Source organism: Rhipicephalus microplus, chromosome X (genome assembly GCF_043290135.1).
Source record: "Rhipicephalus microplus isolate Deutch F79 chromosome X, USDA_Rmic, whole genome shotgun sequence".
In the NCBI taxonomy this organism is placed as follows: Eukaryota; Metazoa; Arthropoda; class Arachnida; order Ixodida; family Ixodidae; genus Rhipicephalus; species Rhipicephalus microplus.
Window position 1 is genome coordinate 142,833,864 of NC_134710.1, and position 26,298 is coordinate 142,860,161.

Below are 26,298 nucleotides of genomic sequence, written 5' to 3' on the forward strand. Positions count from 1 at the left end.
GCTCTACAAATTTCTAATTCACTCTTGAGAAAATTAACCACTATAACCCGATCAAAAATATAGAGAGAGAATGCACCTGTGCAAAACCTGGAAGCGCAACACAGGCCTTCAACAGAATCAGTGTAGAAGCTGCATTCCAGAGAGCACCACTGTGCCAACTTCAGAGGAACCAGAAGATACTGTCGAAGCATTTTCGAAAACGAACAAAGCTGTAGTTGGTGCTCGATCGCATTTAACAAGTGAGCCAGGATCAGCGGACATCGCACGCTGACTGGAAATGCTGGACGAGGAGCCGCACATTCCAAGAATCACGAATGTGATGACATTTCGGGACGAGTACGAGGAGCGGCAGCTGGAGCTATACATGTTAGCACAAGTGGCCCTTGGTGTGCCAGCCACACAAGTCAGCGTGAAGAAGGCATTTTCGGCATTGAAATTTGTTTTGTCAGAGCAGCAGTCTCACTTATCGGAAAGTACACTCGATGAACTGCTACTTCTGAAATCGTATGCATCCTCTTCACAAAACTTTGGGATTGAAACTTCTGGAAAACTAAATATCAAGTTTCTTTTTGTCGTAGCCTTGCTTGAAAATTTCTTGTGGCTTCCTTCATAATCATATTGTGGCTTTCTGACGTAAAACCCAACACTTATTAACACATTTTTGTTTGTTAGTTTACTTTTTATTCTTGAGTAAATACTTTGAATAGTAAGTATTTGTAAGTTTTTATTATTGATAAACCATTACAAACCGTTAAGAAATATTTTTTTCTTCATTCCGAAACAGAAACTAACTGAAACTTTTGTCCGTGGAACGAAACGAAAACTGGAACAAAAAACATTCATTGCGACACCGTGCTCAATGCTACTCACACTCATGAGTACTCGCTCATGTCCATACTCACTTCTACTCACACTCACTCATGTTCATACTCACTCCTACTCCCAATCATGAACACTTGCTCATACTCACACTCACCACGTTTAAATGAGTATGAGTGAGTGTGAGTGAGTGTACTCATGAGTGGGTATGCCTAGTTATGCCTTAGCCACATGCTCTGGGGACGTCCCAAGAAGCAAACAGACTTCCCAGAACCTCCCTGGGAGCGATGGCATACAATGCTGCTCAGCTCCAATTTAGAAAACAAAACCTGGGCTATCCAGCAGGCCAGGGAGGCCAGGTCTGACCTGGACCAGCAACTAGCCGGATCTCGTAATAAAGTTATTTCATTCATTCTCAGATACATGGGGGCTGCTTTGGCTACATATTTTGTACTTGCACAGGCTTCAAATAATTTTGAGCTGGTTATTGCGCAATACCGCTTGTAGTGCAGATGGACAAAATGCCAAAAACCTATTGTTTCAAGCAGTCTATGCTCGAGAATGAAGTGAAAATGCATTTTGCTTCACTACAATAAAATTCAATACTTTATGCAAAGCCCAGCTGCCAATGGATCTTTTTTTTACACAGTAGAGGTAGCAAAAATGTTGAAATACTAAAAAAGCAGTTAGAAAAACCTACTTCAATAACAAGAAAATATAAAAGTTTCCGTGATCTTCAGAGCTGCATGGCGATTACATTAATGGATTGATGCCATGGTAATAAATTTTTCTTCACAGTGGCTCTACTACACAAGCAAGATTTAAAAAAACACAGGTCTAATGCAGTGCAATGATCAGTGGTAAGAAAGGCTTTCATGTCTGTTCCACCACCATTGCTTATAAAATCGATAGTTGGACAAAAAAACCGTTTGGTCAGGAACCGACATGAAAATTGAAACAACACGCTAACCATGATAAAAACAAATAAAAGAAAGAATTTTTGGCCTCTGTATGCGAGCTTTGTTCACAAGTGCTAGCATGTTGTTTTAAATGCCTTTAACATAGCTAATCAGCATAACCTTAGTTGTTGCCCAGAGTAACAGAAGAAAGAATGCTACGACCAAAGCAGCTGCTCTGACCAAAGCTAAATGAACACAGTATCAAAGCTGGTCAGACGCCGGTACAGTTGCGCTTAAATCAGAATTATGACACATTGTTCACAGCCACCACATTTCCTGCGGTGGCATGCGCGTCACACCAAAAAACTAATTGATGTGGTTCTTCATCACTAATAACTGTTGCCATTATGCATTGTTTAAAAGAAGATTCATAACTTGCCTTTATCAGAGAACACTGATGTGGTTTGATAGACAAGGTAGTGGCACTGGGCCTAAGTGAGAGCAGCTTAGAAAAATTGGCAACTCGCTTAAATCCAAGAGCAGTTGCAGTAGCACTGCACTCACCACGAACACTTTTATACACTGCAAAACCATCTGTTATTTTGTATTATTCTTGCTAATAATTAGTCTTTTTTTTTTCAGCAAATCGATTACAGCTTTCTTCAGCATAAATTGTGGAAACACAGCAGTTTTAGTTAACCGCTTAGGCTTTCCTTTCCAATAAATATATGCATTTAACTGATAAAGTAAGTTATATCAAGGTTTAACAATTAACAATATGCATCATTCTTGCAACAGGTTCTCCTAAAGCAAGTGACATGCATCAGCAGGACAGAATGTAGTAGATGCAAACCAGATATTCTCTGCCATACCTGTGCAGAACTTGCGCAGCTTGCTGGAGCACCAGATCTGTGTTGTGTCATGTGGCTTTAACTTGCTTGGCCATAACAGATGAAATCCCATATCCGAAAGCATGCGTACAGCTGAAAAACGCACACCATAAATGCTTTTGATCCCAATGCTTCATATATTAGCAGATGGTACAATACCCCCTTTAAATGAAAATTTTAATGGTCTGTCCATAAATATGTGAAATATATGCAACTTTATTTCAAGGTGCTTGATACTCTGCTGCAAGAAATAGAAAGTGGTAATATGCTGGTGTGTGCACTTTTCAGAAGTCTTAATTAGTGTATAATTAAATATCTATTTATTTTCAACCAAGCACTGACCCAAATGTTTTGCGTTTTATTTTTTCTATTGCAATAGGTAGCTAATGACCTACTTATCACAGCTGTAAAGCTCGTTTGCTTGAGCACACAATGATTAGTAATTTGGAGATATTTTTATAGCCCCCAGTCGCAGTGTTGATTTCAGAGAGCACCACGTACAGCGGAACCCAGAGTGGTTTTCAGGTAAAGATAGCTGGCTACGTGACCCCACAAACCACATGCACATGAGCACCACGTTGACAACACTTTTTAACGAAGGCTTCCTGGATGCTGCTATATAACTCCTTCACATGGTGTATATAGGCCACCACATGGCCACAAAAAGAAATTTATTGAGTTTCTTAATGTTGTGTTATCCACTGTTCGCGGGAATACTCCTTGCATAGTCATGGGTGACATAAACATTGACCTCTGTTCCAATGATCCTTATGCCAAAGATTTTGAAATGCTCTTACTTACATATGGAAGTACAAATTTTATACGTTCACCTACTAGGATTACATCAACAAGTGCTACGCTCCTTGATATATGCGCCTCAAATTTAAGTTCACAGAATATAAAATCCGGGGTATTTGCGTATGACATAAGTGATCATATGCCCATCTTCTTTCTTGCACGAGTTACTTCTCAAATTGGTCAGAAAACAGAGACATCTTTCCACCGAATTAAAAACAGCAAAACTCGGGAACATTTTTTTCAGCTAGTTCAGAACATAGATTGGAACACTGTTTATAGACAAGAAAATCCTGATGATGCTTATAACACATTCATGACGTTATTGAGTGCTAGCTATGATGCGGCATTTCCACTTTAGAAGCGCTCACGTGGCAGAAATAAGAAATGCAGAAAGCCTTGGATAAATCGTGATCTTTACCGGCGCATAAAAATAAAGAATAAATTGTATCATGATTTCATCCGTTCGCGGAACACAGACGCCTTAGCTGAGTACAAGAAATACAGAAACGTTTTAAATTCAGAAATACGGAAGGCTAAACAGAACTACTATGAAAAATTATTTGAAAGCATTTACAATGACCAGAGGAAGCTATGGGAGGTCATAAATGGGCTTACGAACAGAAATAAGGGTTGTAATAGGACACAGGACCTAACAATTAATGGTCAGATTTTCAGTGGTGAAAGGTTGGCCAATGTTATGAATGAACATTTCATGAATGCGGGTTCCTTTATTTTAACGGATGAAAAGCGAGATAATGCTCCAACTCCTGATAAGTCTCCTTTGCCGTATTCTATTTTTCTCGCACCCACAGATCCGGTTGAAGTAGAAAGATTAATCAGAAAACTTAAAAACAATGTTGCATCAGGGATTGATGAGATACGTTCTGTTGAGTTTAAATGGTGTTACCATTGATATCTAATGTCTTGGCCTATATTATCAACCTCACCCTCACTAACGATGTATTTCCAGAGCAGTTAAAAGTGGCAAAAGTCACTGCAGTGCATAAAGGTGGTGATATCAATACTTTAGCGAAATATCGACCTATACCCGTGCTTCCAACAATATCAAAAATATTTGAAGGGGTTATTTATGATAGACTTGCATCTTTTTTTGATAAGCACCAAATAATAACAAAAAGTCAGTATGGTTTTCAAAAAAATAAATCAACAGAACAAGCTCTACTGTATATCAAAGATAAGATAATCGAAAATATGGAAAACAAAAAATATACTCTTGGGCTCTTCCTCGATCTTCAAAAGGCATTTGACTCCATACAATTCAAATCATTGATTCATAAATTATCAAGTTATGGGGTGCATGGAGTTGCATTACAACTGTTTAAAAGCTACCTAGAAGATCGTTATCAATATGTACAAATGAATAACACTATTTCTGCAAAGATAAAATTGAACCAAGGAGTCCCCCAAGGGTCTATACTGGGGCCATTATTGTTCCTTGCCTATATAAATGATATTGTCGATATACCTCATTCTCCTGAACTTATACTGTACGCTGACAATACGAATGTTTTCTTTTCATCAGACAATTTATTATAACTTGAGGTCAGTGTAAATAATTACCTAAGCAATCTTTCAAATTGGTTAAGGCAAAATGGACTGCGCTTGAATGCAAAAAAAAACAACCTATATGATATTCCGACCTATAAACAAACCTATTAGTAACATAGCTGTAAAATTCGAAGGAAATTTCATCGCACATGTTAGGGAACAAAAGTTTCTTGGTGTATGGTTTCAGGAGGAATTAAACTGGAACACACATGTAAATCATCTGATCACCGCATTAGCGCGAATAGTTGGTTGTTTTTTAGAACAATGCACTTAATCCCATTGAGGTTAAAAATAAGTATGTACTATGCACTCTTCCATTCTAAAGTAAGTTATGGGATGTTAGTCTGGGGAACGACATCACAAGGGAATTACCATAAGTTAATAACTATACAAAAGAAAATATTGCACTGCTTTGAAAAATACAGGGGGAATCTACAAGACTTGCGCACTGCTCCACTATTCATTAAACATTCCATACTCAGAATTGATCAATTATATCATTTTAAATTGTTTCAGTTAATACAAAAGACTAAGCTATATGAAGAAAGTTGCACCGAAAGACCACACTACAGTCTGCGAGAACAAAAGAAACGAGCTCCTAGAACAAGAACCAAGTATGGAAAACAAAGTATTGCTTACCAGGTACCTCAGGTTTTAAATGCCCTTGCAGATCAATTGAACTTTAGGGCTAGTAGTGTGACTTTCAAGAAACAAATAAAGAACTTATTCATAACCACCGGTCTACACTATCGAAACTACGTAATGGAGTCTCATGCCTCTGCAAATGCTTAAATTGTTCATAAACTTCTATGTCAATTATACGAGTGTATACAGCGCAATTCATTGTATCCGCATGCATTTTGTGTCTGTTTTTGAGTTGTTTCATTGATATCGTTTAGTTGTGAATTTTTACGAGAGTGACCTCTAATTCTTAAAATGTGTTATGTAAACTTCTTATGCTATTTATGTTTGAATATTGTGTTTACAATTGCAGGTTGCTTGAAACCAATGTATTGAATATATATTGTTTGTCAGTGCTGATGTCTAAGCTTTGCACTGTCACGGACTGCGGAGGGACAAGGGCCTTTGTCAGGCTGTTCGCCTTTAGCCCTTTGCCCCTGCAGTGAGCTCTATATCCGGCTTACTGTAAATAAAAGTACTACTACTACTACTACTACATGCAAATTATGATGCAGTGCCTATAAATGTGTCAAATTCATTACAATAAAATCTGAAGTTTTACGTCCCGAAATCACAATATGACTATGAGAGCTGCCGTAGTGAAGAGCTCCGGAAATTTCGACCATCTGGTGTTCTTTAGCAAGCACTAACATCGCACATTACACGGGCCTCTACCTTTAACTCCTATCAAAATGCGACAGCCGGGCCAGGATCAAGCCCATGACCTTGGTGTCAACAGCAAGCACTTTAGCCCCTGATCCACCATGGCAGATGACGTGTCAGATTCACATAACATAATTCCAAGGTACTCAATGTCACATTCCAAGAAATAAAGTGATGTGCTGGTTTGTGTCATTTTCAGCAATTAATTTACTTGAGATGTAACCAAAACTTCATCATCCTGCAGTCAGTCATGTTTCATTTTGACATAAAAATAATGCAGTCACAGAATCCGAATGTGTCTGCGATTTGCTTTTGCTTGCTTTTCATTTCAAGAAAATAAAAGTAGTACTTTCAACTTTGGTTTTGAAATGAGGCACGTCAAACGACCTGTCGAACATCGTAGTGCCTTCATGCAAGTGATTAGGTACAGTCATATGCACCACAGAGGTTAAGTCAAGTAATATTGACTATGGAGAAGGTTCAATTCATTTAATAAACAATGTATCTTGCTCTCTTTAGGTCACCAGTTGACACAACTAGCACAAACAAGTTACATACACAAATGTAGCCATCACTGCTACAGGGGATAATCTCCTTTGAGACATTGGAAATGTGCTTAACCCTCAGAAAATTCCCTGTCAAGGCAAGAACATCAGCCCTTGCATGTTTGTGCAAGTTTGTCCCCTCTTTCCATAGAAAATGTCTGCTAGGAGATACCACTCGCAAGGATCATGGCTGCCCTCACAAAGTTGTGACACAGGTAGCGGTTGGTTGTTTACACAAAAATCGAAAACATGTTTCGAGCATTGTAGTGCGACACGCCCTTTAAAATTTACTTTAAATACGTTCTAGGCTATGTTATCCATTGATATTTCGTAGATGATGCATATGTGTTGACAAAAATCTATTCAACTTATATTGCCTTCAAAATTTTGTGTCTTCATGTCAGACATGTTCCACTTTACTTAAATGTAATCAATTCCCAGGCTCAATATGCACGGGCAATGCTCCTCTCAGAATGGGGCACCCCGAATGGCTCGTCAAACTGGTAGTGTCTTCAGCAAAGTAATACTCTGCAGTAATATGCAGCACAATGAAGTCAAATGGGCACTAGTTTTATACTGAGATAGTGTGTACAAAGGTTCACGCTGTGTTTCAAGCCAACTGAAGAAACATATAGTAAATGACAAGCCTCTACAGTTGACGCATACATTGTACACACTGCGCTTGAAGGGGATATACTCCGTATTTCAAGAAATGTGTTGAAAATCCTCAAAATTCAGGAAAATGCAATATAAGCTGACTGCCTTCAGAATTACTTCTTTAGTGGCAGGTGTCTTAATATGGTTAAAAAAAACATTTGGGACAGTAGTTAAGAAAGTTACATTATTTATTGTTATAATTAATGAGGGAATCAAACTCTTCATATGAAGAACTTCAATTTCCCTATTTGACATAACTGTCCAACTCAACTAATCTAAAAGTCAATTATGTTAACTTTCTTAACTACTATCTCAAATGATCTATTTAATCATCTTAAGTTGCCTGCTGCTAAAGAAGTACAGTACACTCTGTACTGTACTTCTTTAGCAGGGAAAATATATACCATTTAACAGGAGTTGTGTTTACTGAGAAGTGAACATCGGTGCAGAACACAAGCCTGAAAACAAATGTCGCAGAGGCAATTCTTCCATTTAAGTAGTAGTTCCATTTAACAGATCTCGGTTTAGTGAGAGTCTACTGTAATTCTGAAGGCAATGAGCAAACATCACATTTTCCAGATGTTTATAATTTCGAACACCATTTTTTGAAACACCCACAAGTATAAATCTGCATCCAAAATGCCCAGTACTAATGCTGCTCCCTAGAAAATAAAGGTGAGCACGACATGATGGTGAAATTAGGGAAGAGGGTGAGGTAGTTCCACTGCCTGTGCCGGCCCAGCTGCATTCAGTTACAAGGAAATACCTATATGCTCTAATGAATGTAAAAAACATGGTACAGGGTACTAGTATAATTGAAACTGGAATTTCAATGTGCAGCAGTGCTAAGAAAGCAATAAAGTTTTACAAAAACTTTAAACCATAAATAACTGAAAGAATACACTAGGCAAATTAATCAATACAAGTTACATGAAATATCTTATAAGAAGCCAATGAAGCTGTAAGATGACACATCATTTTACAAATAACAAGCATTCTAGTAAGTTGATATGCCACAGATCTGTATTAACAAAAAGCTTCACTACATGCCATGATAAATTTAGGTCTCCTGACCTGAAGGAAAAAAAGAGTTTAGACAGTTCCACGCGGTGAAAACTGTTGGATAACAAAGCTCATGCTTGCAAGTGTATGAAAGGGTAGACTAAATACAGTTAGTCTTATTTCGAGCTTAGTCTTCATCACCACCATAATTTTGTTTAATTTTTTTAAAGGCAAAGCTTCTCTTAGTCTAACTTTGTCCTGCGTGTGGCATAATCGAATAAGAAGAGACGGGGAAATAAAAAAGGAAGGCAGTATCTCTCAAACAGTACAATAGATGGCGCCGTCTCATAGAAGTACATACAAACTGCAGTTGAGTATGAATATTCTAGATGGAGCTGTACCGCTGCTCTCTGAATGGCGGCTGCGCAGGTTATGCCTGGTTGCTCGAGGAAGGAGTGCCTCCCTCAGTCTCCTGGATCGTTGCCATATGTGGCAGATCGTTGGTGGGGCATGGACGAAGCAGAGCGATGGGTGCGTTGGAGACGCTTGCGCTCGGCTTCCTTGGCTCGCGTCTTGTCGATATTACCCGCACGCCGTCTGCATTCTCGAACGCAATCGGATGCACAGACGGACAGGCAGACGGACGCACAAATGGATGCATGGATGGACACACGGATGGACGCACAGACAGACGGACACTTCCCTCCACTCATCATAACTCACTCTGTGGATATGCTGTGATTTTTTTCTTCACTCATTCCATTTTTGGTGACGTGACCTGTGTGACTACAGACATATGCAGATGATGCAGGCTCGACTTATAACAGCTCCGTTGTTAAAAAAATAACCTCATCTGAGACACGACACCATAAATCTTACAGATGAATCACAAACCCCACTGGCAATTCATACTTTAGAAGTAAAATAGCAGTAAACTGACTATACCACAGAACAGAACCTAAATGATTTTGTGACAGCTCACCACTTTCAGTAGGTGGCAAATCTCCCATCAGAAGGATGTTGTCCTCACCTGCAAGTAGTCATCAAAAAGAAGTTCACAGAGAATTTGCAGACACTTGTATGTCATCAAGGTTCCCTAAAATCTTGCCTTACAATCTCCACGAGCAGCTACCCCAATTCACTTTCGCATTCCTTATGCAAAATAATTTCACAGCCATGTTGCAAAGACAGAGAAAAAAAACAAGTGTGCAACTGAAGCCCCTTGAGTTTAGCAGTTGAATGAAAATGTTATAAATAAACACAAGCATATACTTTACAAATATGTACAGGAAAGGGTCAAGTTCTCAGGCCATGCTACCATAGGAATACGTGGATTAGTGGCCTGGAAACTTTTGACCCCTTCTGCTCTCATATCTATTCCAGAGCACAGACCAAGCATGGTGTGAAGAATGCATTATAAATAGTTTCTGTTACAATTTCTGAGCTCATACATATCTTTGTTAAGGACATCTATAGCAAAGTGACCTTTGACTAAAGGTACAAGTTATGATCTTTGGAATCTGAAAGTAGCTCCTGCATCTGTAACATTATTTTCTGCAATTGTAACTGAGTTGAATCTCTCACCAAATTTAAAATCAACTATACATAAAACAAACACTTTGCATACCCCCATTCCCATACAGTAATTTACAACCAGGAAAAAAAAGTAACATACCACGAAGTTTCTGGCTAATAACTGCAACAAAACTCGGGAACAGGAGACTAATGTCATGCGCCTTCAGTGACCGCAGCAGAATGCTTACAACGACAAACTCCAGTCCAGGTGCCTGCAAAGGCAGTATAAGCACCATATTAGCCCTGTATGTAACAAATAGTCCACATTGCTACACAGAAACCAAATATCTAGATATTTGACCTTATATGCCTCATAAAAAGAGTCATGTGGCAAAAAGCCAGCATGTGATAAAAAAAAGCACTTGAATCACAAAACAACGACCACACGCCTTGTGGCTCCAGGCACATGAGCTGCACAGTTTTAGGGGCAAAACATGAAGATAAGCCAATAAAGAAGAAGATAAAGACGGCAACCCATTCGAACAACAGACATCATGAAAAGCTTCCGAGAAAAGTGCCGACTGCTTGGAGAACAAAAAAAAAAAAAAGAGGCAGTTATGTGACTTGGCTGACTGACTTCTAGGGAAGGCAGAACCAAACAGTAAAAGCGTGACTGGGCATATATATATGACAATAATCAAAGCAAACTGAGTAGAGAGTAAATTATGGTAGTGAAAGTTAATTACAATATGATAACCAAAGTAAGTTTAGCAGGTACCGTGTTGACTAGCAAAAGCCACTTTGTGAAACTAACATTAGTAGTAGTTCGTTAGTAAACATTGGGCATCAATACAAACTGTACGGTAAAATAGCCACACCGGATGGCTTTAGCCATCAGGTCATCTGAGGCAAATGCACAAGGGACACTGAGTTTTTTGCGTGGCATAAGCAAGCAACCAACAGCAACAGTCAACCTCAACACCACACTAAAACCAAATGTCTTACGGCAACACACCATAAAAACAATATATGCCTTTTCAATCTACCCTATCACTAAGAGAAGGATGGCGACAACACGATATCCGTCAAACAAAGTGAATCAGAGTTGAAAAGCCTACTTTTCTCGAAGTTAACAATATAAACTGCTTCAAAATTTCCTGCCTACACACCATGCTGTTTTAAAAAGTCCATTACAACTAGAGAGCTGTGAAGACAATAGGTGGCAAGAAAAATGAATGACACCTACCTTAAAGCGAGCAACACAGGGGCAAGGTCCTGTAAGACCATTGCTGGAGTCCAAGTCGACTGCATAGCACTCGGAGAGTCGAATTCCCTGCCGGTCACTGAACAGAAAGCCTGAAAACTACAAGCATACGAGAGCCGTTCTTGCGCCACATTAAAGACTTCAAAGTAGTATCTTGATAAGACAGATGCTTGGGCTAGTTGGTGATTAGGAATCAAAATATTTGCACAGTGCAAGACTACGAGTAGTTATAACTACAGAAGAAGAGAAATGGACAGAAAGAGTCTACTCGTAGTCTTGCGCTGTGCAAATATGTTGATTCAAAGTAGTATGGTACAAGTATTTGAAGGGCCAGTAAACAACCCCAAGGTCCAAAGATTTTAATGCACGCTTTTATTATGTGAACATGCTGCCGTAACAATTTTTTGAATATGTGCTATAATAAGGAAGTTACAGGGGTTAGAACATCCGTTTCAGCTGGTTTCAAACTTTTGCACGGCCGCTCGCCACCCCTCTCCACGAAGGAGCAGCCTATCGTCTCGACTCCAACCACTTCGGCAAAGCGACACGAAGTCTGTGATAAGTCATTGGCGCAATCAACGACCGAGCAGGGCTCCCTCACCCCCTCTGAGCATGTGTAATAGCGGCGTGGGTAGAAAACATGAAGCAAGGAACACTTTTCCCCTCGCAGCACATTAAGCCTGGATATAACGAAATTTATAAATTCCCGAAAAATTTAGTTATAAAGAGGATTTCGTCATATGTAGGTTCAGTGCAAAAATTTGGGAAATAAACGCACAAATTAAACAAAAGGGGGACTGAAGACAGAGCTAACCCAAAACACTTATTTAGCAGTAAAAAACTGCATTATTATTGCAATAGCAATTATATGGACACTCTCGGCGGGTTTTTGCCGAGGCCACCATGTTTTGTAACAAGTCTAAATTGATAACATGCCCCCGCGCGTTATAACTTTCACGAGTGCGCAAAAAAGCCTGTGAGTGCTGCTGAAGCAGACATGAAATGCTTTGGCCAATCTCTATTGCCTGGAAGGTGCACAAGGTAACATCTCCCCAAGTGTTGGAACTGCCGTGGAATGCTCAAACAGGAAGGAAACCACCAGTCTTGAACAGCGTGAAAAAGCGCAACAAGGGTGGGAGGGGGGATCCTCTAGTAGTGACAATAACTTTGATTTTAAGGGCGATCGCGATCGCTGGTGCACGTGCTATCTCGGCAAGCATCAGTCTGCTTTCAACACAACGAGACTATGCGAAAAAAGTGCTTCTCCCTGGAGCAACTGTGTTTGCTCACACCAGCATTCTGTATAAAGCAGTTCAGCGATATCAGATCCAAAATAGTTGCCCTCCAGCCTTACTTCGTATGACATTACAATTTTTGCTATCGCGTTCATTGTATTGCATTCAAAGCACCATTGTGTTGTTGCTAGTGTTAATATCAGTTAATCGCAAAGGCTACGAGCCTGCAAACTCGTGCCACAGTTTAAGATGGAAACGCGTGACAAGTCGACCTACGAAAAACTGCCGCTACCGTTGTGCTTAATCTGACATTCCCTCGGCAAGGACGACATGTTGTCCGCATTTTAAAAAAAGAAAGAAAAAAAGTCAAACCTTTGCCACAAAAGCGAAGCACGGAAAACGATAGCAACGAATTGGAAGGTCACATGAAGAATGGCAAGCCGATCGAAACGTGCGCCGCGTTTCTCACGCATAAATGACGCACGAAACGTACTCACAGGTACTGATGAACGCGAATAAGCGTCTCAGTTGTTACTGAGATAATCAACAGTGTGACAAAATTTGTGATGTGTTATGGCTAGAAAACATGATCATAGACGCCTTCGAACTTAGTCTTCGAAGTAAATGTTACAGACAAGAACTTCGGCAGCAGTGCAAGTAAGTAAATTGCTGGAGCAAGTGACAATTGGAGGTTCCCATATATTACAAATTCTGCCCAATCCTCCTTTATTAATTTTTTTTATATTCCCAGGAAGAATCGGTAAAACATGACGCACTGACATTGCAAGAAGCATGCAATATGCTGCCCGCATTTCAGTGCTGTGTTGCAGTGAAGCACACCTTGTTTTCCACAGGCGTACGTTTTAGTGGACTGCGAGACTGTTTTTTTTTTCTCTCTTTTTTATGCTCGAAGTAGCGAGGATGGAATATTTCAGTTACCACTCATTTTTATCACTACAATGCATTGCCTTGTGGTTTTTAAGAGCCGCCGTTTACGTGTATTTGCAGTGAAATTGGGATCAGTAATTAGCATATAGCACCCAATGTTTTCAAATTAACTCAACTGGTGCTGACTGTCGCTTCAAATTATCCGCTCAGACTTACATTACAAGATATGGGACCACGGAAATATTTTGCATTAGGTGAGATTTCAAAATCACCGAGTTTGAATTAATAAGGTTTTACTGTGGTTGAGGCCACCATGATTAAGAAGGAGAATGACACGCGTGTTAGCCCCTCCTCGCTACATTTGTCAGATGCTGAATATGCTTACCTTCTAGATAATCCTGTTAGACAATTTTCAGTGTGCTGTGTATAGGTGACATACACTTGAATATTTTATGTTACATATCTGTGTTAAATTTTTGTTTTAATTTGTTTCTTTTTTATTTTATTTGCTTGTTTTTGTTGTTTTTTACACGCAGATATTTACATGCGAGTGTATCTTTAAATGTTTAGTTGTGACATTATTGTCAACTATAAAAAGCAGGTGTTTTTTTTTAATTAACTTCAGTTTTCATTCAGCACCCGTCCTGTGTCTGCTTCTCCCTGTCGTATTTTCAACCCGCCAAGTCTCACCATGAAAGCAGTTGTCATCTATGCTCTTCACTCACCAAGCCAACCGGTCCAGAAGCAGGTAGAGGTGTTGCCTGATCCCAGTGGCGATCATGAGGCTCCCATGAGGCTACTGCACTCAGCTGAGGGTCATTTAGCTCTTGCACAACCTGGACATGCAGACCACGCAACACAGTGTGGTGTTCCCAGGTTAAATTCCCAGGTTTAGAATACCCACAATTTAAGAAATTCATAGCATTGAGAAACAGCTGCCTACCTACATGCATAAAATTATTACCATTACCACTTAATTCTCACATATACGGAGTTGACTACCTTTAAGGGGTGACACGGGTATGGGAGGCCGAAAATTTTCCGAAAAACCGATTTTTTGAAGTATTTTTTTTTTCATAATCATTAAGGTCTAAGGAAGCTGTTCCTAAAATATTATAGCCCTGTAATGCGTATTTGTCGAGTTATTGGGTCGCAAAGTCAGTTTGATGACCATTTTCGCTTCCGAAACCACCTCAAAAATGGTCGTATTCAACGCCGCAGGGCGCGAGAACCGCACAAAGTAGCGCGGCCATTTTGGTCTCATTTTAAAGACGCATTTTTCCATTATCTGTTCCTAGCAGAAGAATGTTTTTCATCTAGCAACAACGCAGCTATCACGCATAAAAATAAACTGAATACTCGCAAATCATTGGTGCGTTTTTGTCACGTGGGGCAGTTCCCGGTTTCCTATTGGACGTGAAGGGATTCGTCTGCTAGACAGCGGTGTGCAAGCCGCCATTTTGGATAGAGGCCTAACAACGGCTGTGCATTCGGTGCAATGGCAGGCGGTCATCGGAAGTTCCGGAGTGCTCATGCGTTCGGAAAAAGGCGAAAACGACGTCCGAGACCCGCACCTTATCACCAGCGAGACCTTCTGCGGCCGAGAACTCGGAAGAAGCAGGCTGTGCCAGCGCTATCACCGCCGCGGCACCCGCGATCGCGGACGCGATAGCCGCGTCCCAAGATCACACGAGAGCTGTGCGCGTCGACACTCCCCTGGTTTCCGACGCTGAAAAAATGGCCATTGAGTGTCGTGCGAGCGATGTTCTGTAAGATCTTTCATCGAAGTCTGCCACAAAACGCAAGCGGTCTTTTTTTCGAGACTCGGATGGAGCCGCAACGCCTGGTGCGCCGTTCACCGTCGTTAGCTTAGAGTTGGTCAACAAACTTCTTCAGTGTATGAAGTGCGGTGTGTGTGGTGGGCCTAGCAGAATATCCAAAAAAGACCATGAATATGGCATAGCCGCGAAACTTGTTCTCACATGTGACGAGTGCGGTAAACTGAGGACCGTATGGAGCTCGCCGAGAGCAGGGGGGGACGCAGCGCACGGCCCCTTCGAAATTAACGTGCTCGCGGTTCGCGCGGCAATGAGCACAGGAAATGGGCAAACTGCGCTCAACAATAATTTTTCCACCCTAAATATTTCACGGAGAGGCCTGCACACCAAGACATACCAGGATTATGTGAAATTGAAAATGAACCCTGCCGCGCGCGTTATTGACGACTGCGCAAGCACCGTGAAAACGGTGTATTCCGAACTCAACTATAGAAATCCTGGAAATATCGCCGTTTCCTTTGATGGGACTTGGCTGACCAGTGGCCACTCATCGCATATTTGTGTAGGGACCGTGATTGAATTATCCACGGGTTATGTGCTCGACTTCGTCGTCCCATCAACTTTTGTTTGGGCTGCCAGCTAGGGCCGAAGGAGGACAACCCAAGGTATGCCGAGTGGCTAGCTGGTCACACTTGCCAAAAGAATACCTCCAGTAAGCCAGGACAAATGGAGGTGGAAGCAGCACAAATTTTATGTGGCCGCTCATTGGAGAGACATGGGCTCCGCTACACAACCATGTTGTGTGATGGAGACAGCCGGGCCTTCAACAGTCTGCAGGAGGCACAGGTATATGGCTTTGTGCCAATAGAAAAAGAGGGCTGTGTCAACCATGTGCATAAGCGCATGGGCACAGCACTTCGAAACCTCCTGCAAAGAGCCGAAGGAAAGCCAAGCCTTGGCAGCAAGGGCAAACTGACAGGTGAGCTGGTCACAAAGCTCACGTCATATTATGGATGGGCTTTACAAAGCAACCAAGGAAGCATTGAGGCCATGAATAATGCTGTCTGGGCAACCTTTTATCACGTAGCATCTACTGATGCACGCCCTCAGCACTCTCACTGCCCAACTGGTGAAGAGTCATGGTGCAAGTACAACAAGGCTGTTGCCAAGCAGGAGACTCCTCCGAATCATCACTACAACCTGCCGGAGTATGTGGTTGATGCCTTGCGGCCTATTTACACGCGCCTCTTTGACAAGAAATTGCTGGAGCGTTGTCAGCGAGACAAAACACAGAACCCAAACGAGAGCCTGCACTCCGTCATCTCGTCGCTCGTGTCCTAAAACAAACACGCGTCGCTTTTCACCGTTGAAGCTGCTGTGGCCGAAGCTGTCGCAAGATTCAACGCTGGCAAAGGGACAGCAGATGCCACCATATTGAAGGAGCTGCACCTGCAGCAGAGTGTTGTGGCCGCTGAAAGATGCTCAGAAAAGGACAGTCGCCGACTAGTGGCATCGGAGAAGAAGCATGAGCATGCTGAAAACTTCAAGCATGCCATGAAAAGAAAGCGCACCAAGGAAAATGATGATGACTACATTCCTGGTGGCTTCTAACATGGTTAATACACCGATTCACACCTTTTCTTGTTAAATATAAGTGCTCAGCATGTTCCTAAACTTCTTTTCACGTTTTCTCAAAACAACATTTTTCATCACACCCTAAGCCATTGCCCACAGTATCTTTTGATGTAGCAGTCGGATTTTGATAATTCTTGCAGCATTTGAAAGCTTATACATTGATTAATGCAAGAAAGTAAAAAAATGTAATATTTTCATTTACAATAGTGATTTAATTAGCAACAACCTTAAGCAACAGTTTCAGATTTCTAATGAGTATACTTGTTAAGGCCATAACTCTGGTACCAATGAAGCTAAAAATAAAATTATGGTTTTGTTGCACTCCCTGGCCTTCATGGAATGCTGTCATATCAAATTCGTAGCAATATTTTATGAGGAAGATGTCAAAAGGCTGGGCAGAATGCAAGTTTATGCAACAGTCAATATTTAAAAATCTAAAAGTGATAGCAAAAAACTAATTGCAGATTTGTTTTCAGCTGTGAAAAATACATATTGTATTAAAATTTCAGCTGGAAATACTGAAAATTAAAAAAAAAATTTCAGACCAGTGTCTCCCCTTAAAGGGGCCCTCTAAGACTTTTCAAGCACCCATGTTTTATTCGTTGGTTGTGTATAGACTAAAGTACAGACAGACTAATGCAGCAAGAACAGCAGTGATAATGGCACGTAGTCTGAATTTATTCGACAGAAAATTCAAACTACAAGAAAAAAAATTCCATCCCTCAACTCTATTTTTGTGGGGTCACTTCACCACATTTCACTCGCCTATGACCTCAATTGATTGATTGATTCGTGTGGTTTAACGTCCCAAAACCAACCTATGATTATGAGAGACGCCGTAATAGAGGGCTCCGGAAACTTCAGCCACCTGGGGTTCTTTAACGTGCACCCAAATCTGAGCACATGGGCCTACGCCTATGACCTCAAAGGCTGCCCCAATGAAATAAGCTGAAAGCACCTACGTAGGGAAAGCTTGCACCCTATTCTTGCTTTTTTTTTTCAGCTGGAAATACTGAAAATACTAAAAATACTGAAAAATTTCAGCTGGAAATACTGAAAACTAAAAAAAAATTTTCAGACCAGTGTCTCCCCTTAAGGTGAACACCTTATTAGTGATGAGCAGAGACCGGAACTACAGGCACGAAAAAATAATGTTTTAGGCAGTTATAATAGGCCCTAAAACTGCCATTTAGCCATAAATGGGAGTTAAAAACTATCGTTTAGGCATGTATTGGCAGAATTCATAATTACTTCAGTAGCATGCTCAGGACAAATATTCACCTTCGAACAAACACAGCAGGCAAATTCTGTGCTTTAAATGCTAAATTTAATTTTTTTCATGAAAAGAATTAACAAGAAGCATATTCATTTGAACAGATTTAGGCGAAAGCTGAGCTAGTTTGACATTGTGGGAAAGGCTATGAAAACAGTGACAACCAGCATCATCTGAAGGTTTTCGGGCTTGAATTGTGCTTCCTTTCAGTCAGTATTTGCTTTCATGTGAAAAAGAATGCTCGACGTCCACTGAAGTTAGTGAAGCATACTTGTGGCCTAGAGGTTTCGGCGGTGTATGATGCCATAGATTGCCAAAATGTGTGCGGTCATCGTGGCGCCATGGTGACGCCATGACACGCGGTGCGTCAGCACTTTCAATGCTTTAATTGCATCCGGAATATTTGAATCAGCACCACTCTAAACTTTACACACTTGCTTTAGCACATATAATCCAGGCTTCGTTCCAAAGGAGGTTTAAGCTTTGAGGCAACCCTGTCAGGAACCGGTATACTGGAGACAGGGCGAACCTTTTCTGCACGTACGAAAAAACTGAGTATACTCTCGAACCTAATTGATTGATTTCTGGGGTTTAACTTCCCAAAACCACCATATGACTGTGAGAGACGCCTTAGTGGAGGGCTCCGGAAATTTCGACCACCTGGGGTTCTTTAACGCGCACCCAAATCTGAGTAAATGGGCCTACAACATTTCCGCCTCCATCGAAAATGCCGCCGCCGCAAACTGCATTTGATCTCGTGACCTGCGGGTCAGCAGCCGAGTACCTTAGCCACTAGACCACCGTGGCGGGGCTATACTCTCGAACCTAGCAACGTGGATATTCAAGGGGCAAGGAGTACACTAGCGTTAGCCTCTTCTCACTTCGCTACACTACACTCTAGCCACGCTCCCGCAACCGTCATGGCGCACTACTTTCGAACCAAGCGACAGACATTTTTTAGGGGGGCCCACTACCACTATAGACGCTATAGCTTTGAGTTGCCTCGCTGGGATACAAGCCCCCCCCCCCCCCCCTGACGTAAAGGCACGTTCATTATGCTACATTATCAAAGCGTTAGCAAATGTCACATGCGTTGGAGCCCTTTGGCCAAGTCTAGTTTTACGTTGGCTGTGGCAGTACGTCGACCCTACGTCAAGCTATAATCGCACCTTACCAGGAGCTAAAAATATGAACGAAAAGAAAAAAAAAACTAGCGTGCTATGCGTGTGTTGTCGTTAATAGGGCCACACTAAGTGCTTCTTGTTTTCCTCCATATGAATAGCTCATTTGAGCAAAAGGTTTACTCGACAAAAGCAAAAACACATTTTTAGGTGCTGGAAGGTTACATAGGCAAGAACCTCAAAATAGGCACTTATAGGCACATTAAATGTGTGATTAAAATGTTTCCCATTCCTTAGTTTGTGTTTATATGTTAAATAGGCTCAAAAGAGACTCTAGGAAAAAATCGGAAATAGAAACTCTAAAATTTAGCAATAGTAATTAACACCTTCCCATGACCGAATTTGACAGGTAAATTTTTTACAAAGAGTTGCTCCAAGCCCAGTTTAGTGTCAATGTAAAATATACATGCAAAAATAAATGCAAAAAGTAACATACCAAGTCAAGAGCGTCCCTTGAACAAATTTCTTGGCAAGCGATGATGGCAATCCTAAAAACAAAAGCCATGAGAAGCTTCAACAAGGATGAGGTTCAGTCATAACAAATTTTTGATTCAGCAAACTATGTTCACGCAAAACTTACGAAAGTGCAGTAATGCACTTTGGCTTTTGCTTGACAACCTGTAAAGCAGGGTTTCAAACACCTTAGCAATGTAACCAAGCAAAAATTGACCCAAAATAATAATGAACAGATATGAAGATATTCAAGTGCTGGTATCAATATCACTGGACTATTTGTTAAAGGCCAAGTCCGGCGATTTGTTGAGGTCAATGGGTCTCAATAAAATTCACTGGGTACGTTCATTTGCACATTTGCGCCATTCATACCAAAATTCAGGCTTGAGAGTTTCGCAGATTCTTTTCATATGAATTTTATATATTGCCTCGAAACGCTCACCTCGCTTGCTGGAATTTATGGCAACATTGCGTATGTGACGTTGAGTTTTGCCTGGTGAAAGTGGCGAAACTGATGTGCCACGGCAGCGTCTGCTTGTCTGCTATGGATCGTGTGGATTAGGCCGGCGCTTCCTTGGTTGAGCACACAATTTCCTTTTCCGTGCTGGTGGGCGTGCGATAGGTGGCAAGTGATGTAGTGTTGCGAGCCACACACAATTCGCCATATATTGACCATAACAGTATAAGCGTTTTAGTCAACTGCGTCAGACAGTGTAGACAGGTAGTGCCATCTGGCGGGCATAATGCCCAATCAGGCAGGTTCGGGCAAATGATTACGTCACACGAAGAAGCGCACTAGGTTGTATTCCGATTTCGGTATTGTGGTTTTTCAGTAATTAAAAATTATTTTCAAATTTGTTAAGCGTTTCAGCTATCGGGCACGTGATAAGAGTGTCTCAGGAACAAAAAAGAACCATTATCCTGACATGGTAGGAAAATCGCCGCGGTTGGCCTTTAAGCCAAGTAGTCCAAGTAAACTTTTGGAATGAACACAATGGCTAAAGTGATGAAATCAAGCTGAAAAAAAAAAGGGATTCTTACTAGTGTTGCTTTAGGCACATCAGACATGAATACACTTGAATGTTCCATTGCTCAAATGATGCAGATATTGTAAAAAAATACAAGGCCACCTAGTAATTAAGAGTTCACTTATGATATGGAAATGCTAAAAAAATGCATAACCTACACACTGTAGAATTTAATGCTATGTAAAGCCCTTGAAAGATGGTGCAGATATTAGCATCATTTAGAGAAGAGCAAAGAAAGAGAAGTATTGACATGTTTGAGTAAGGTGATAAATTACGAAGGTGATGATGGCATGTTGGTAAAGATATGACCAGCAATTTGCTGTACTCTGAGAAAGAGATGTCACTACCCATTCCATTATGACCAACGCCTATCCTAATGGCAGTAGAGCATGAATACAAAGACCCAGTCTCAGTTTCATAACAAACTACACACACAAAAGACAGTGGCAACGTTGAGAATTAACTATACATTCCATTCCAGCATCCATTGCCTAATAGAATCTGCCATGCACACACATTTTCCCAACTTTTCAAACCAATATACAGAAGTACCATTAAATTCCCAGCTAGAGTGATCAAAACTGTGAGACTTCTATCACAAATGTGTTTTGCAATGTGCTGCACTGCGGCAACAAGCTTTGGGTTTAAATAGCTGACTAATCTTCTGGAGCTGCTCATCACTGCCCAGGGTTGCTGGCTTTCTTTATAGTGCCCTATTACCTGGTCATTTCTGCAGTCATTTTCTGCCTGAAAAAGAAACTATTGAAAACTATAATTTGTATAAGTGGTTAAATATATATATATATATATATTGTCGCTGGTTATAAATTACAGAGGGTTTATTTAAAAACACGGACAGTGGAACTTATAGAGACGCTCTCAGAGAAGGCCGCTATGATCGTCGTCTTCTTCACTTGCCTGCGCTGCCCCTCTCGAGCAAAACCACCTTCTTCGTTGTCGTTGCTATCTCGCCGCTAAATGCAGCTATGCACGCGGCATTACCCTCCCGCCAGAATGAGCGTCGTCCCGATGCTCAACAGGTAGAGATGCAGCCAGCGGGTGTTTACATCACTGAGAGTGGTAAAGTTTCATGCGGACCACGTGCACTGTCTCAGGCAGATGCTGGCGACGTTTCGAACAGGAGGAGGCGTCGGGCACGACTTCGTAAGTCACGTCGCTAAGACGGCGCAAAACCTTGTAGGGTCCGAAGTATCGGCGTAGGAGTTTCTCTGAGAGGCCTCTTCGTCGTACAGGAAACCAAACCCAGACTCTATCTCCTGGTTGATAAATGACGAATCGATGGCGAAGGTTGTACCGTTGGGCGTCAAGTTGCTGCTGGTTCATTATTCTGACGCGGGCAAGCTGCCTTGCTTCCTCGGCGCGCTCAGTGAAGTCTGCGGCGTCTGTCTCTGAATCATTGCAATCGTAAGGCAGCATGGCGTCAAGCATTGTCGTAACTTCTCTGCCATGAATTAGCGCGAACGGCGTCATTTTTGTTGTTTCCTGGCGCGCCGTATTATACGCGAATGTGATGTACGGCAATATGCGGTCCCAATTCTTGTGTTCCACGTCGACGTACATGCAAAGCATGTCAGCGATTGTCCTGTTAAGTCGTTCTGTGAGCCCATTTGTTTGTGGGTGGTAAGCAGTCGTCTTCCTATGCGCTGTGCCACTGAGCGTAAGCACAGTGCGCAAAAGCTCGGCTGTAAACGCGGTGCCTTTGTCTGTTATGACGACAGCTGGAGCACCATGTCTCAGGACAATGTTCTCAATGAAGAACTGGGCCGCTTCAGCTGCAGTGCCACTCGCGATTGCCTTGGTCTCCGCGTATCGGGTGAGGTAGTCCGTCGCTACTATAACCCATTTGTTGCCGCTGTCCGATGTTGGGAATGGGCCCAGCAGATCCATTCCGATTTGAGAAAACGGCGTTTCTGGCACGGGCACAGGATGTAGTAGCCCAGCGGGTTTGACAGGTGGTACCTTGCGCCGCTGACAATCAATGCATGTTCGGACGTAATTTTTAACCTCTGCTGCGATTCTTGGCCAGTAATATTTTTCTTTGATGCGTGTCAGTGTTCTTGTGAAACCGAGGTGGCCCGCAGTGGCTTCGTCATGGCAGGCTTGTAATATTTCGCTGCGGAGAGCTCCAGGAACTACCAGCAGATAGCTTCTACCTGTTGATGAAAAGTTCTTTTTGTACAGAATTCCGTCCCGTAAACAGAATGACGATAAGTTCTTCGAAAACACTCTTGGTGCATTGGCGGCCCGTCCGTTCAAGAATTCTATAAGCGAGTTGAGCTCCCGATCATCTTGTTGTTGCCGAGAAATGATAGCTGCATCGACAACTCCTAAAAAACCTGGGAAATCATCATCCTCTATAGCCGGTGATTCAATCGGAGACCTTGACAAACAGTCGGCGTCTAAGTGTTGCCTTCCGGACTTGTAAACTACGGCCATGTCGTACTCTTGGAGCCGTAAGCTCCATCGTGCTAAACGTCCAGATGGGTCTTTCATGTTGGTCAACCAACAAAGAGAATGATGGTCGCTTACGACTTGGAAGGCGCGGCCATATAAGTACGGGCGGAACTTCGCAACTGCCCAGACGACGGCCAGACACTCCTTCTCCGTTGTTGAGTAGTTAGACTCGGCACGTGTCAACGTTCTGCTAGCGTAGGCGACCACTCTCTCCATACCATCTTGGCATTGGACAAGAACAGCACCTAGGCCCACATTGCTGGCGTCTGTATGGATGGCTGTTGGTGCATTCTCGTCGAAGTGAGCGAGGACAGGTGGAGTTTGTAGACGCTGTCGCAGCTCGTTGAACGAAGCTTCTTGCTCTTTACCCCATACAAATGCAATGTCTTCCCTTGTAAGGCGGGTGAGTGGAGAGGCGATGTGTGCAAAGCCTGCTATAAATCGCCGGTAGTAGGCGCAGAGACCCAGAAAACGCCTGACCGCTTTCTTATCAACAGGCCTTGCGAACTTTGCGACGGCTGCCGTTTTATCTGGGTCAGGCTTCACACCTTCGCGACTGATCACGTGTCCCAGGAACTGGAGTTCTTCGAAGCCGAAGTGGCATTTTTCCGGTTTCAGTGTGAGTCCAGCGGACCGTATGGCTTGAAGGACTGACAGTAGCCGCTTTAGATGCTCTTCAAACGTGGCCGAAAAAACGATCACGTCGTCGAGGTACACAAGGCATGTTTTCCATTTCAGGCCGGACAGAATGGTATCCATTAGTCTCTGAAACGTGGCTGGGGCTGAGCATAGACCGAAAGGGAGGACTTTGAATTCATAAAGCCCGTCTGGCGTCACGAATGCGGTCTTTTCTCGGTCGCGCTCATCTACTTCTATTTGCCAGTATCCACTTTTAAGGTCCATTGACGAGAAGTAGCGCGCATGCCGTAGCCTGTCCAAAGAGTCATCAATCCGTGGTAATGGATAAACGTCTTTTTTTGTAACATGGTTCAGCTTACGATAATCGATGCAGAAACGCAAGCTGCCATCTTTCTTTTTCACGAGAACCACTGGCGATGCCCAAGGACTCTTCGATGGTTGGATTACATCATCCTCTAGCATCTTCTTGACTTGCTGCTGGATTACCTCACGTTCTTTCTGAGCAACGCGATATGGGTTCTGTCGGATCGGTCTTGCTGTGTCTTCCGTAATGATGGATGCTTAGTCAGAGGCGTTCGACCCACTCGTGATGTCGATGAGAAGCAGTCCTTGAACTGGTCGAGCAGCTCCATGAGACGGCATCTTTCAGTCGGTGTTAGACTCGGACCGATATCAACTGGTGGTGTATGTGGAGGTGATTGAGCTGTGGCTTCCCCTTGCATTAGAAGACAGTCGTGAGAGTAGTCGAGCTCTTCGAGGTACGCCACAGCCGTGCCTTTACCGATGTGCCGGCGCTCATTCGTGAAGTTGGTCAGAAGCACCTCTGCGCGCCCATCCACTAAGCTGACGATGCCGCGAGCGATGGCGATGCCTTGGCGAAAAAGTAGGGCAGTGATGCGTTCGGCTATGGCGTCTTCATTACAGTCCACGTCACAACACACAGAAACAAGACTACAAGACAGCGGTGGCACGCAGACGTCGTCGTCAACCACACGTAACACCCTGGGTTCTTGGTCTGGATCTTGGGTCACAGACTTGTCAGCGGCGAATGTGATCACACCATCGCGTATGTTAACCACAGCACCGTACTCTCTTAAGAAGTCCATTCCCAGTATCATAGGTTTGCAGCACTCCGGTAGGATTAGAAATGTGGCTACAAAAGCTGCATTCCCAATTGTGAGTCTTGCTGTACATTTTCCGGTGGGAGTCATTATCTGGCCTCCAGCATTTCGGATATATGGGCCCGTCCATTCCATCCTGACTTTCTTAAGTTCGTCTGCCAATCGTTCACTCATTATGGAGAAGTCTGCACCCGTATCGACTAAGGCTGTCACTTCAACGCCGTCAACCGTTACAGCGAGGTCGGCAGTCACAGTTTTCTCGGCGGAGTCTTTATCGTCATCTCTCACGTGTTTCGGCAGCAGTGGGGGATTTTCGGCAATTCGACGGCTTGCAACCTTCCCCCCAGAGGTCGCTGCTTTCAGTTTCCCCGCCGTGGGCTGGGAGACCGACCTCTGACGGCGTCGGCAAAACTACGGCGGCTTGGTGAACCAAAGCGAGCCGGGGATGGTGAGTGCGTCCGGGAGGTAGAAGAACCTTCCCGCCTGCCAGCCTGGTCGTCGTCGATGTGGGCATGGCTTTCGTCAAACTGTCGGCGCGTAGCTGCAGGTGCACTACCGCGGTATTCAGCTCGGCGATGTGGGCAAAAACGGTAAATGTGCCCTGGCTCTCCACAGTTGTAGCACAGTGGTCGGTGATCCGCAGTGCGCCATATGTCGGTCTTTCGCATATAGGGTCGCCTGACAGAATCCTGCTGAGCCCAGGCTGCCACAGGATACGGCTCGAGGTACTGCGGTGCTGGCATGGGCGTGGGTCGACGAACAGCGTCTGCATAGCTGTATCCGTTCGGCTGGTAGGATACTTCTGGAGCCAATGGACGACGCACAGCATCTGCATAGGTATACGAGTTTGAACGGTGCGGTGGAGCGAAATATTGCTGAGGAGAGGCAAACGCTTGTCGAAGTTCATGGCGAACGACTTCAGCGACGGAGGCTACCGTGGACTCTTGCTGCGGGGGCGCCTGTGACTGCAATGAGTATTTTGCGTTCTCCTTCGCGATCTCCTCACGCACGATCTGTCTAATCAGGTGGCGTAGAGAAAACTCGTCGTTTGCGGTAAGTGCGGCGGCGCCTGCAGCTGCACCGGTGGCCGGGCGATCAGACTGTCGGTACCGTTGCTGCAGCGCACGCTCTATTGCGGTGGCCTCCCTGGTGAACTCGTCCACTGTTGTCGGTGGATTGCGCACAAGACCAACAAATAGCTGCTCTTTGACGCCCCTCATCAGATGGCTTAGCTTTCGAGCCTCGGGCATGTTGGGGTCCGCGCGGTGGCACAGACGCACCATATCCTCA

The 26,298-nt window shown here is 43.1% G+C and overlaps 1 protein-coding gene across 4 annotated transcripts in view; it reads right to left on the reverse strand.

The window, feature by feature from the left end:
* The window catches only part of LOC119176655 (endonuclease/exonuclease/phosphatase family domain-containing protein 1), an 80,842-nt gene that overhangs the window by 29,615 nt on the left and 24,929 nt on the right, over nucleotides 1-26,298 (reverse strand). For all 4 annotated transcript variants that reach the window (XM_037428013.2, XM_075877912.1, XM_075877914.1 and 1 more), the window contains exons 4-9: nucleotides 19,729-19,780; nucleotides 14,151-14,261; nucleotides 11,285-11,401; nucleotides 10,199-10,310; nucleotides 9,506-9,553; nucleotides 2,591-2,701 (exon numbers count right to left, since the gene is read on the reverse strand). In XM_037428013.2, coding sequence (XP_037283910.1) covers nucleotides 2,591-2,701; nucleotides 9,506-9,553; nucleotides 10,199-10,310; nucleotides 11,285-11,401; nucleotides 14,151-14,261; nucleotides 19,729-19,780 — 551 coding nt within the window. The remainder of the gene's footprint in view (nucleotides 1-2,590; nucleotides 2,702-9,505; nucleotides 9,554-10,198; nucleotides 10,311-11,284; nucleotides 11,402-14,150; nucleotides 14,262-19,728; nucleotides 19,781-26,298) is intronic.